Source organism: Balaenoptera ricei, chromosome 16 (genome assembly GCF_028023285.1).
Source record: "Balaenoptera ricei isolate mBalRic1 chromosome 16, mBalRic1.hap2, whole genome shotgun sequence".
Lineage (NCBI taxonomy): Eukaryota > Metazoa > Chordata > Mammalia > Artiodactyla > Balaenopteridae > Balaenoptera > Balaenoptera ricei.
Window position 1 is genome coordinate 34,579,754 of NC_082654.1, and position 14,165 is coordinate 34,593,918.

The following is a 14,165-nucleotide window of genomic DNA, read 5'->3' on the forward strand; positions in this document are numbered from 1 at the left end:
CACAAAAAAGCAGATAAACAAGTAAAATAAATAAAGATATTCATTTTTAAAAGTTCAGAATACTAGAGAACTGTGTGAAGTGGTCACTGTATCACATTGTATGCCATCCCAACAGTATGAAAAAAGATATCCTTTTGACTTTCTACTAAGTTGTACTAGGTAAAAAAGAGTCTAGAAAGAGTTTTATGAACTGGAATAATTTTTCTATTTCTTCTTTCTCTTTTTTGTCTGGATTACACTGTTAACCTTAAAAAGTATTAGAAGTCAGAATTGGAGAAAAAGTTCAAGATTAGTGATCTACATATCTGTGTCTTGGGAAGTTGTCCCTAAATAAGATACAAGAAGAAAAGAGAATACATTCTGTCTGAAACATGATGGTTTCCTTTTGCACCTTCAATTTAACACTGACTTTGTTGTACAGGGAAAAGTTATCAAATATAACACTCCAAAACTTTATTCCTTTGCAACTCCAAATCCATTTGAAATGCTACCCATATCAGGACCAAACATTTCTGCTTGCCTCAAAGTTGTCCCTATTCCCCTTCAAGGCTTACGTCTTCATCTTTGGTCTTGATCCTATCTCCTCCTGCAGGAACTGCTCCATGGATTATCTACTCACTCTGCTGTGTCTTTAACTTCCACTAGCTCCTTTCTCTTCACTAAATAAACATGCTAAATTGCCTCCCATCTTTAAACCAAGAACAACTAAAGAAAACATAAAAGCCCTCCCTCAATTTCCTGTGTCACTCCTTCCATAGCCAAACCTACTACAATCTAACTCCCACTCCTATTCCTTTATTGAAGCTGCTCTTAGCAATGTCACAGAGAATCTCCTGAATATAAAATTCCATGATCTCTCACTCCACTTACCTCTGTTTCTTGAAACTCTTCTGTTTTGAATTCTATAACACCACTCTCTCTCCTTGTTCTCCTTTTATCTATGAGTAATCCTTCTGGATTCCTTTTTTCTTCTATCTCTATCCTTCAATCTTTTCTTCTAGCTCTCTAGGGCAATTTCAAGTTGATTGACTTCAAACACTACTTTCTCTGATTATTCTCAATCTGTATCTCTAGCTAGACCTCTATAAATTCTAAATATTTAATTCCAACAGCAATTAGACATCTCTAGTCAGTCTGCCAACAGGCACATTAAAGTTAACTTATCTCTTCCCTTTCAGACTAAACCAAGTGTTCTTCTTATTTCCTATCCCTGTTAATAGCTCTATCATCAATCCAATTTATCAGGAAAGAAACCTGAAAGTCATCTAAATGCCCTCAAAACAAACACATTTGATCAGTCATCAAATTCTTTTGATTTTACCTCCTTTACAAATCTCATTCAAACCTATCATTCTTCTCTATCATTTACTACCTTTCTTTCTTCCAGAAATCTTCCCAGTATCACTGTTTTGTTGGGTTTTTTTAATAAATTTATTTATTTTATTCATTTATTTTTGGTTGTGTTGGGTCTTTGTTGCTGGGCGCGGGCTTTCTCTAGTTGCGGCAAGCGGGGGGTACTCTCCGTTGCAGTGCATGGGCTTCTCATTGCGGTGGCTTGTCTTGTTGCGGAGCACAGGCTCTAGGCATGCGGGCTTCAGAAGTTGTGGCACGCAGGCTCTAGAGCGCAGGCTCAGTAGTTGTGGCGCACGGGCTTAGCTGCTCCGCAGCATGTGGGATCTTCCCAGAGCAGGGTTCGAACCCGTGTCCCCTGCATTGGCAGGTGGATTCTTAACCACTGCACCACCAAGGAAGCCCCAGTATCACTGTTTTACTTCAGGTCCTTAACATCTCTTGCCTAGACCACTGTAAGAGCTTCCTAAACTAAAATTCCAACTATCCGTCTCTTTCAACTCAATCTATTGCCCAACTCTTAAAATTATCATCTGAAAGTACACATCTGATCACGCCATTCCCCTATAGAAAGCTTACTAAAGCCTCACAAGACATGCCACAATCTGGCTCAAACTACCTTATCAGTTTCATTACCACTCTCTGCCCTTCTTTGCTTACACTCAAACACTACCGTTTCTAACACCATTAAGCTGCTCAGCCAGTCTCATGCTCACCATACCATACCTCTACCTGTAATTGACACATGCTATTTTGTCTGCCATTAATGCCTCTTTCTTCATATCTACTTGCTGAACTCACATTTCCTTCAAAATCCAGCTCACATTTCAACTTTCTGTGTAGCCTTTCCCAACTCCTGGAATCAAAGTTATCATTCTATCTTCTATGAGCCCAAAGCTCTTTAATATATTACTAAATTAGTATGTCTTATTATACATCTTATTTGTTTACAACTAAAGTGTGAATTTCTTGAAGCCAAGAATCTTTATGTCCCTACTGTTCTACTGATTTTTATATCTATCATTGTATATATCATCTAGCTGCTAGCACATAGTGGGTGCTCAAAAAAATGTTAATGAACGAATCAATAAATGCTTGCTTTTTATTTGCTTAATAGGCAGTAAGCAGAACTATGAACATGCTGGTTTTTTTTTTTTAATTTATTGTTTAGTCAGCTTTGTTTTAAATGATGAAATAATTACATTTTTAAAAGAAAAATTTCCTTAAGTTGGCAAAGTGCCACTTTTAAAAGCAAAATATTGTGCAATATTCTTTAATTAGTTAAAGGTTAATTAGAAAAGACCCTCCTTAGGACTCCCCTGGTGGTCCAGTGGTAAGAATCTGCCTTCCAATGCAGGGGATGCGGGTTCGATCCCTGATCAGGGAACTAAGATCCCAAATGCCGCAGGGCAACTAAGCCTGCACGCTCTGGAGCCTGCGTGCCACAACTAGAGAGCCCGCATGCAGCAACTACTGAGCCCACATGCCACAACTAGAGAGCCTGCGTGCTGCAACTAGTGAGCCCACATGCCACAACTAGAGAGCCCCCATGCCGCAACTAGAAAGCCCTCATGCTGCAACTACTGAGCCTGCGTGCCACAACTAGACAGAAGGCTGCACGCCACAACAAAAGATCCCGCATGCCACAACGAAGATCCCGCGTGCCGCAACTAAGGCCAGACACAGCCAAATAAATAAATAAATATAAATAAATAAAGTTTTTTAAAAAAGAAAAGACTTTCCTCAATTCTTCAATTATTAAGTATAACTTGAAAAGCCAGTATTTATTAATTCAGTATGAGATTACCCTAATAATCAGCCTGTCAGTATTCAGTGAAATGAAAATACTGCAGGATTTCTGAATAAGTAAGAAGAACTGGTTCGTTTTCCTTAACTTTATTTCAAAGCAGTAGGATGAGAAAGGTATATTTACAAGGGTTTATGCACCCATCACTGTTGCTTTTCTAATGCTTCTATTATTTGAATGTTGTCTATTACTCCTTGATTCTCTGCAGAGTTCCTTGGAAACACATCAAATACTCAATCTACAACTGAATCTACAGTTGTACTCAAAGTGCCAACTCAAGAACAGTTTGTATGGTTTTTAAAAAAGAGGTAAGGAGCTTGCACCAGAATATAAATCAATGCTGATACTGATATCAAGAAAGTCTTGTTACCAAAAAAAAAAAAAGCCAACTGAGCTAAATTTTGTATTTAGTGACATAGTTGATTTACATTCTGACAAAAGTTTCTTTTCATTATGGATCCATAACAAACGATTTGTAGACCTGTGATCCCTGGACCATATTTTGAGTAGCAATGCTTTAAGTCATTAAGGATAGCAAAGCTCCCTCAAGTTACTTAGACATAGGCCCCAGATATTAAGGCAGTCTTTAATAAAACTTCCTACGTTTTCTTGCAGAGAGATCAGTATTACAGGTACATTAGTCACAAAATTTATGAAAGCAAAAAAACCCCAAATTATTTTGGTATTATAGTATAAGCCATACAAACTAATAAAGATGTAAGGCAATAAAATAATTTACTAAGGAGCTTGTGGTATCTTCTCCTTAGGTTTAAGAATAAAATAGACAACTATTATTCTAGGATGGAAAGACTCCTGTGATAAAGCCAACAATTTAGCATTTCCCAAAGCATTTTATATGAAGCTCTAGATCTAAAAGATTCTCTAAGGGGAAAAAAGATTTACGTGTCAAATATGTTGGGAAAATGCTGCATAATCACCTTCCTTTTGGAAACGTATGGTGTAAATTTGCTCTGAGACAGGCTTTTAGTGGAAAAATCTGTTTTACTTCACTCAGCATTTTCTAAACATTTTTGACCACAGAACTCTTTTTAAGTAACATCTATTATCACACTTTGGAAAATGCTGGTCTATGTTTCACAAAAAAGTTATTCCAACCATAAAAATCCCATAAATTTAAGCATGAAAAACAAATGCAATCAATTCTTTATTATCTGTGATCAAGGAGGAGGGACAAGTTTAAAACTTTGATACTGAAAACCACAAAGACATTGAGTTCTAAGATAATTCAGTTTTAACCTTATTTTAAAAAGAAAAACAAAACCCAAAACGCAAAGAAGTAAAGTGATTTGCTTACAGTCACAGTACACCTGAAATTAGGAAGAAAATGAGTACACACAGCTTTCACACTAGTATGTGTTTTCATATACAGTATCACATTTAAAACTCAAAACAATTCTGAAAACTAGTAATTAACAAACTCATTTTCACAAATGAGGATCTAAAGTTTAGAAAAGCTGTAGACATAAAATTAGTCAATAGCAAAGGTTGAATATAAACTCCAGGTCTTTGTGATTCCACAGCTCATGTTCATTTTCCTCAGGCAGAACTTTAATCTTCTAATTTCTAGTTCAGGGTTGTTTCCACTACACCATGTATTTTTTTTTTTTTTAACTGCAAAAATATTATATCTACTCTAACAGAATGACCAATATTATAAAAGATGGTAATATTCCCTGAGTTCTGTCCAAGCTTCATAATCAGGAAGGAGGTGGTATGAAAAGTCCTGAGTAATAGGAGAATATCAATACATAAGTAAACATTTGATTACTACTAATTTACTACCATTAAGCCACAATAAAATAAATGAGTGTGGTCTATGTTTTGAATAGCTTTAAGTGCTCAAATAGCCATTAATTGAATATTAGATTATCACCCACCTGCAAAGTATCTGCAAATATTACAATGAGATTCTTCAGTTCCAGAACAAGATCAGGATCAGTGCAATAAGACTGCGAGAATGAAGGGTAAGTGGGGGTGGAAACACAAACAAACAAACACACACCAGAGTCATTTGGTTAAAAACTAAGAAATAAAACTGGAAAATTTCTCCCTTAATTTGCCTGACTTACAATAAATTTGAAGTCTTGGTTATTAGATCCACAGCTGGCTTCCTCTATTCATGAAAAAATTCTTAGGGAAAGATCATAACATGACATAACTAAAGTATCTGTTTTATATGAAAAGGAATTTTTCTGAAATTTGTACACACTAAACTTTGGTCAAAGCAATGATGCTTATATTTCCAGAAGTCTTTAGATTTTAAGGAACTAGTTATTTCAAATTGAAAAAATGGTTTATATATAGACCATATATTTCTACTTTTCAATTATTTATTCTATTATAAAAGAGATACAATCAATATAATTCTCTAATATAAGAAATGACAATTTAAGTATTTTCTTAGTAATGCACCAAAGAAAAATAATTAATTTCAAAGGGATAGTGAAATTCACTCTTGTCCCCTTAATAGCATGTAATAAGATTTTAAGTGTGATATGTTGCATTTAATATATTATGATTTCATACTTGATGCCATGGAATTAATAGGAAGCACACTATCATATTATGTATTCATAGCTGGCCTGAATATAAACCATGATAAAATGTATTGTTCTTTATTATAATATGTCAGAAAAAGTTGTAGTTCATTGGACAAATACTGTATCCAAAATCTATGTCCCTGATAAATAAAAATATAATGTATTTATAATCTAAATATCACTTAAACTAATAATCTTCCTGCAAAATATTTTCAATCTCTATTCTCAATAATAAGATTTTAAATAATAGATTATAAAATTTTAAGTTTGGGGAAATTTCACTGAAGGTAAACTCCCAAAATTGCCTTAAGAAAAAGTCCACACTAAGAAATTATTTATTTCAATAGTCTTTATAACACATATTTTTATTTCCACAAAAGGCATATTATAAAAATATTTTATCATTTTACCTTCGTTCATAAAAATAATTCTCATTACTTAAAGGGTCATTATTCTAAATGAGTTCAAATTCTGAGAACTGCATATTTTTAAGAAATTTATAACTGTATTACTGCAAACAAATTATAAACATCGAAGAACAAGTTCTACTGAGTTTTAATGGTGGAGTTTACTTTGGAAACAAAGAATCTGGACTGATAATTAAAAACCCTTTCTTCATGGTGCTTTTCAGTGATCTAATGAAGAGGTCAGTTGAGACTAATGAGACCAGCTTAATTCTTCATCTTCTATAATGCTGGACTAAAAGTGTCTTTGGAAGCCCCACTCAGTTGCAATATTACCAGACAAACAAAGGCCTGTCATTACTACTTCCGAATCTGAGCAATTACCAAAAAAAAATGCAGAACTGATGGAGGTACAGTTTTCTTCTGACATTATGCATTTCAGAAGTTCTTGAGGTAACTGAATTAAAAATTTAGTAACATAAATTGTCTGACTTACTGAATGAGCTCTAAGGACAGCAATTATCTTTGAGAGGGCCATGTTCCAAAGTTCATCAGTGTATGCCCTGGTTACTAATCCTTGGGTCACATGTAAAATGTGATCTTCCACCACAAAGAACCTAAGAACAGTAATTACCAAAATAACATGAGTTAAAAAAAAATTAAAAACTAAATACCAAATCATTAGTTCTGACACATAACACAATATCAAAATAATACTTATTGCCATATTAGATACATACCCTACAATTTGAGTGAAATATCTTCTATAGCCATCAACTGTTTCATGCTTTAAATGAAAAATAAAAATCAATTTAAAACAATAAATATCAGTAACATAAAAGTAAATTCCAAATCAGTACAACATTTATTAACAAATATTTATTGAGAGTCTCCTATATGCTGCATACATTTTTAAGGCACCAGGGATACAATGGTAAATAACAAAAAGTCCTTACCCCTCATGGAACTTGCATTCGAAAGGAAACGAACAATAAACAAATTAAAAAGTCAATACGATTTCAGAACCTCCTTCTCAGCAGGCTAGTTCAAGCTACCATCACCTCTCACTTGGACAATTACATCATTCTCCTACCTAGTCTTCCAAGCTTTCAGGCTTGATCCCTACAGTCTATTCTCCAGATAGCTGCCAGAATGATAGTTTTCAAACAGTAATCAAATAATTGTATCATTTGCTAAAAACCCTCCAATGACTTTTCATCTGATTCATAATAAAAGTCAAATTCCTTTGAAATGGTCTAAGATTTCCTATTGTTTATAATTTTAACAAAAGGTATACAGGAAAATATTTGATCATTTGAATTTCATAAAAGTTTATTACATGAAATATAACAATTAAGTTCAAATATTATATTTTATATATTTCATAAAAGTGATCAAAAATTTCAAACATCTGGATTTTTTCAGGGAGGGGACTGTTATTATTTTTTGGCTTAAAAATACTATGATCAGAGAATATAGTCTACATGACACAGATGTTTGGTATTTCTTGATACTTGCTTTATAACACAGTATGTACTCACATTTTATAATGTTCCATGTGTACTTAAAAAACTGTTTCTACAGGTGTTGAAACAGAATTCCTTTTTTTTTTTTTTTGGCTGCACTGTGTGGCTTTTGGGATCTTAGTTCCCCGACCAGGGATTGAACCTGGGCCCATGGCAGTGAAAGCGCTGAGTCTTAACCACTGGACCCTCAGGGAATTCCCAAACAGAATTCTATACAGTCTATTAGATAAGCCTATTAATCATGTTCTGTATTCTTACTGATATACTGTCCACTGGCTGGTAAGATACTGAAGCATCCACTATACTTATAGATGTTTTTACTTATCCTTTAAGTTGTGGCAATTTTGCTTTAAATATTTTGAGTCAATGTTATCAAGCACTTACAGATTTAAATTACCATTTTTTATCAGCTCTAAGACAAACTATTTTTATCATTCTAGCTTTTTAAAATTATATTTAAGTAGAGAAGGAAGAAGAACAGAAGCAAGAAGAACGACAGAAGCAAGAAGACAGCAGAAGCAAGAAGAACTACAATCCTGCAGCCTGTGGAACAAAAACCACATTCACAGAAAGATAGACAAGATGAAAAGGCAGAGGGCAATGTACCAGATGAAGGAACAAGATAAAACCCCAGAAAAACAACTAAATGAAGTGGAGATAGGCAATCTTCCAGAAAAAGAATTCAGAAAATGATAGAGAAGATGATCCAGGACCTCAGGAAAACAATGGAGGCAAAGATCGAGAAGATGAAAGAAATGTTTAACAAAGACCTAGAAGAATTAAAGAACAAACAAACAGAGATGAATAATACAATAACTGAAATGAAAAACACACTAGAAGGAATCAATAGCAGAATAACTGAGGCAGAAGAACGGATAAGTGACCTGGAAGACAGATGGTGGAATTCACTGCTGTGGAACAGAATAAAGAAAAAAGAATGAAAAGAAATGAAGACAGCCTAAGGGACCTCTGGGACAACATTAAACGCAACAACATCCACATTATAGGGGTCCCAGAAGGAGAAGAGAGAGAGAAAGGACCCGAGAAAATATTTGAAGAGATTATAGTTGAAAACTTCCCTAACATGGGAAAGGAAATAGCCACCCAAGTCCAGGAAGCACAGACAGTCCCGTACAGGATAAACCCAAGGAGAAACATGTTGAGACACATAGTAATCAAATTGGCAAAAATTAAAGACAAAGAAAAATTATTGAAAGCAGCAAGGGAAAAATGACAAATAACATACAAGGGAACTCCCATAAGGTTAACAGCTGATTTCTCAGCAGAAACTCTACAAGCCAGAAGGGACTGGCACGATACAGTTAAAGTGACGAAAGGGAAGAGCCTACAACCAAGATTACTCCACCCAGCAAGGATCTCATTCAGATTCGATGGAGAAATCAAAAGCTTTACAGACAAGCAAAAGCTAAGAGAATTCAGCACCAGCAAACCAGCTCTACAACAAATGCTAAAGGAACTTCTCTAAGTGGGAAACATAAGAGAAGAAAAGGACCTACGAAAACAAGCCCAAAACAATTCAGAAAATGGCAACAGGAACATACATATCGATAATTACTTTAAATGTGAATGGATTAAATGCTCCAACCAAAAGACACAGGCTTGCTGAATGGATACAAAAACAAGACCCATATATAGGCTGTCTACAAGAGACCCACTTCAAACCTCGGGACACATACAGACTGAAAGTGAGGGGATGGAAAAAGATATTCCACGCAAATGGAAATCAAAAGAAAGCTGGAGTAGCAATACTCATATCAGATAAAATAGACGTTAAAATAAAGAATGTTACAAGAGACAAGGAAGGACACTACATAATGATCAAGGGATCAATCCAAGAAGAAGATATAACAATTATAAATATATATGCACCCAACACAGGAGCACCTCAATACATAAGGCAACTGCTAACAGCTATAAAAGAGGAAATTGACAGTAACACAATAATAGTGGGGGACTTTAACACCTCACTTACACCAATGGACGGATCATCCAAAATGAAAATAAATAAGGAAACACAAGCTTTAAATGACACAATAGACCAGATAGATTTAATTGATATTTATAGGACATTCCATCCAAAAACAGCAGATTACACTTTCTTCTCAAGTGTGCACGGAACATTCTACAGGATAGATCACATCTTGGGTCACAAATCAAGCCTCAGTAAATTTAAGAAAAGTGAAATCATATCAAGCATCTTTTCTGACCACAATGCTATGAGATTAGAAATGAATTACAGGGAAAAAAACGTAAAAAACACAAACACATGGAGGCTAAACAATACGTTACTAAATAACCAAGAGATCACTGAGGAAATCAAAAAATACCTAAAGACAAATGACAATGAAAACATGACGATTCAAAACCTATGGGATGCAGCAAAAGCAGTTCTAAGAGGGAAGTTTATAGGTATACAAGCCTACCTCAAGAAACAAGAAAAATCTCAAATAAACAATCTAACCTTACACCTAAAGGAACTAGAGAAAGAAGAACAACCAAAACCCAAAGTTAGCCAAAGGAAAGAAATCATAAAGAGCAGAGCAGAAATAAATGCAACAGAAACAAAGAAAACAACAGCAAAGATCAATAAAACTAAAAGCTGGTTCTTTGAGAAGCTAAACAAAATTGATAAACCATTAGCCAGACTCATCAAGAAAAAGAGGGAGAGGACTCAAATCAGTAAAATCAGAAATGAAAACGGAGAAGTTACAGTGGACACCGCAGAAATACAAAGCAACCTAAGAGACTACCAGAGGCAACTCTATGTCAATAAAATGGACAACCTGGAAGAAATGGACAAATTCTTAGAAAGGTATAACCTTCTAAGACTGAGCCAGGAAGAAATAGAAAATATGAACAGACAAATCACAAGTAATGAAATTGAAACTGTGATTAAAAATCTTCCAACAAACAAAAGTGCAGGACCAGATGGCTTCACAGGTGAATTCTATCAAACATTTAGAGAAGAGTTAACACCCATCCTTCTCAAACTCTTCCAAAAATTGCAGAGGAAGGAACACTCTCAAATTCATTCTATGAGGCCACCATCACCCTGATACCAAAACCAGACAAAGATACTACAAAAAAAGAAAATTAAAGACCAAGATCACTGATGAATATAGATGCAAAAATCCTCAACAAAATACTAGTAAACAAAATCCAACAACACATTAAAAGGATCATATACCATGACCAAGTGGGATTTATCCCAGGGATGCGAGGATTCTTCAATATATGCAAATCAATCAATGTGATACAGCATATTAATTATTAATGAAGAATAAAAACCATATGATCATCTCAATAGATGCAGAAAAAGCTTTTGACAAAATTCAACACCTATTTATGATAAAAACTCTCCAGAAAGTGGGCATAGAGGGAACCTACCTCAACATAATAAAGGCCATATATGACAAACCCACAGCAAACATCACTCTCAATGGTGAAAACCTGAAAGCATTTCCTCTAAGATCAGGAACAAGGCAAGGATGTCCACTCTCACCACTATTATTCAACATAGTTTTGGAATTCCTAGCCACGGCAATCAGAGAAGAAAAAGAAATAAAAGGAATACAAATTGGAAAAGAAGAAGTAAAACTGTCACTGTTTGCAGATGACATGATACTATACATAGAGAATCCTAAAGATGAAACCAGGAAACTACTAGAGCTAATCAATGAATTTGGTAAAGTTGCAGAATACAAAATTAATGCACAGAAATCTCTTGCACTCCTATACACTAATGAAGAAAAATCTGAAAGAGAAATTAAGGAAACTCTCCCATTTACCACTGCAACAAAAAGAATAAAATACCTAGGAATAAACCTACCTAGGGAGACAAAAGACCTGTATGCAGAAAACTATAAGACACTGATGAAAGAAATTAAAGATGATACCAACAGATGAAGAGATATACCATGTTCTTGGATTGGAAGAATCAATATTGTGAAAATGACTATACTACCCAAAGCAATCTACAAATTCAATGCAATCCCTATCAAATTACCAATGGCAGTTTTTACAGAACTAGAACAAAAAATCTTAAAATGTGTATGGAGACACAAAAGACCTCAAATAGCCAAAGCAGTGTTGAGGGAAAAAAACGGAGCTGGAGGAATCAGACTCCCTGACTTAAGACCTTAGTACAAAGCTACAATAATCAAGAAAATATGGTACTGGCACAAAAACAGAAACATAGATCAATGGAACAAGATAGAAAGCCCAGAGATAAACCCATGCACCTATGGTCAACTAATCTATGACAAAGGAGGCAAGGATATACAATGGAGAAAAGACAGTCTCTTCAAAAGTGGTGCTGGGAAAACTGGACAGCTACATGTAAAAGAATGAAATTAGAACACTCCCTAACACCGTACACAAAAATAAACTCAAAATGGATTCGAGACCTAAATGTAAGACCGGACACTATAAAACTCTTAGAGGAAAACATAGGAAGAACACTCTTTGACATAAATCACAGCAAGATCTTTTTTGATCCACCTCCTAGAGTAATGGAAATAAAAACAAAAATAAACAAATGGGACCTAATGAAACTTAAAAGCTTTTGCACAGCAAAGGAAACCATAAACAAGACGAAAAGACAACCCTCAGAATGGGAGAAAATATTTGCAAACGAATCAATGGACAAAGGATTAATCTCCAAAATATATAAGCGGCTCATGCAGCTCAATATTAAAAAAACAAACAACCCAATCCAAAAATGGGCAGAAGACCTAAATAGACATTTCTCCAAAGAAGACATACAGATGGCCAAGAAGCACATGAAAAGCTGCTCAACATCACTAATTATTAGAGAAATGTAAATCAAAACTACAATGAGGCATCACCTCACACCAGTTAGAATGGGCATCATCAGAAAATCTACAAACAACAAATGCTGGAGAGGGTGTGGAGAAAAGGGAACCCTCTTGCACTGTTGGTGGGAATGTAAATTGATTCAGCCACTATGGAGAACAGTATGGAGGTTCCTTAAAAAACTAAAAATAGAATTACCATATGACCCAGCAATCCCACTACTGGGCATATACCCAGAGAGAACCATAATTGAAAAAGACACATGCACCCCAATGTTCATTGCTGCACTACTTACAGTAGCCAGTTCATGGAAGCAACCTAAATGTTCATCGACAGACGAATGGATAAAGAAGTTGTGGTACATATATACAATGGAATATTACTCAGCCATAAAAAGGAATGAAATTGGGTCATTCGTAGAGACATGGATGGACCTAGAGACTGTCATACAGAGTGAAGTAAGTCAGAAAAACAAATATCGTATATTAACACATATATGTGGAACCTAGAAAAATGGTACAGATGAACCGGTTTGCAGGGCAGAAATTGAGACACAGATGTAGAGAAAATATAAAAATTATATTTAAGTATATATTGCTTCTATTCTTTTAGTGGTTACAGAAATTACATTATGCATACTTAAGTAATCAAACTCTAAAATTAATCAATAATTTTACTCTTTTCTGGACAATTCCAAAACTGTAGAACAGTTTCACTTCATTAACTTCCATCACACTCTAATGTTTATGCTATTGTTACTGTGCATTTCAACTCTATCTTGTTTTAACGTCCATAATATTTTATTAATATTATTTTCTACAGTCAACACAGATTTGTCCACATATTTACACTTTCCTTGCTATTCATTCCTTCTAGCATCACATATCTTCCATTTGGCATCACTTTCTTTTTGACTGCAGTATATCCTTTTTTTAGTAAGGGTGTCTTGGTAACAAACTCTCCTCTTCTTTGCTTGAAAATGTCTATCTTTGCCCTTGTTCCGCTGAATACAGAATCCCAGGTAGACAGTTATTTTCCTTCAGTATTGAAAATATTCCACTGTCTTGTTTATTTGAAAATAATCTCTTCTCTCTGGGTATTTTTGAGGTCTTCTCTTTATCTTTGTTTTTAAAGTCAAATTTACTGAGGTATAATTTACATAAAGCAAAATTAAAACCCTTTTTACATACAGAGCCCGATGAGTTTTGATGAACGTAGACATTTGTGTAACCACCACCAAAATCAAGATATAGAATATTTCTGTCTCATAAAAAGTTCCCTTTATGCCCCTCTATAGTGAATCACTCTGCCCAACTCTGGCCCGTTGTCACGGATCCCATTCTATCCCATAGTTTTGCCTTTTCAAAAATGTCATATAACACAAATCGTACTATACATAACTTTGTTGTATCTGAATTTTTTCACCTAGAATGATGCTTTTAAGATTTATCCATGTCACTGCATGTATCAGTTTCTTTTCTACTGCTGAGTAGTATTCCATTATGTCGAGGTACAGCAATTTGTTTATCTATTCACTAGTTCACAGACATTTGAGATGTTTCCAGTTTCTGGCATTTATGAATAAAGCTACTATAAACATTCACATATGAGCCACTATGTGGATAAATTTTCATCTCTCACGGGTAAAAACTTAGGAGTGGAATTGCTGGGTCATATGACA

At 34.7% G+C, this 14,165-nt stretch overlaps 1 protein-coding gene across 7 annotated transcripts in view; it reads right to left on the bottom strand.

Annotated features, from left to right (window-relative positions):
- EXOC6 (exocyst complex component 6) overlaps positions 1-14,165 on the bottom strand; it is a 208,275-nt gene that overhangs the window by 112,044 nt on the left and 82,066 nt on the right. For all 7 annotated transcript variants that reach the window (XM_059899894.1, XM_059899897.1, XM_059899896.1 and 4 more), the window contains exons 10-12: positions 6,863-6,909; positions 6,619-6,739; positions 5,056-5,127 (exon numbers count right to left, since the gene is read on the bottom strand). In XM_059899894.1, coding sequence (XP_059755877.1) covers positions 5,056-5,127; positions 6,619-6,739; positions 6,863-6,909 — 240 coding nt within the window. The remainder of the gene's footprint in view (positions 1-5,055; positions 5,128-6,618; positions 6,740-6,862; positions 6,910-14,165) is intronic.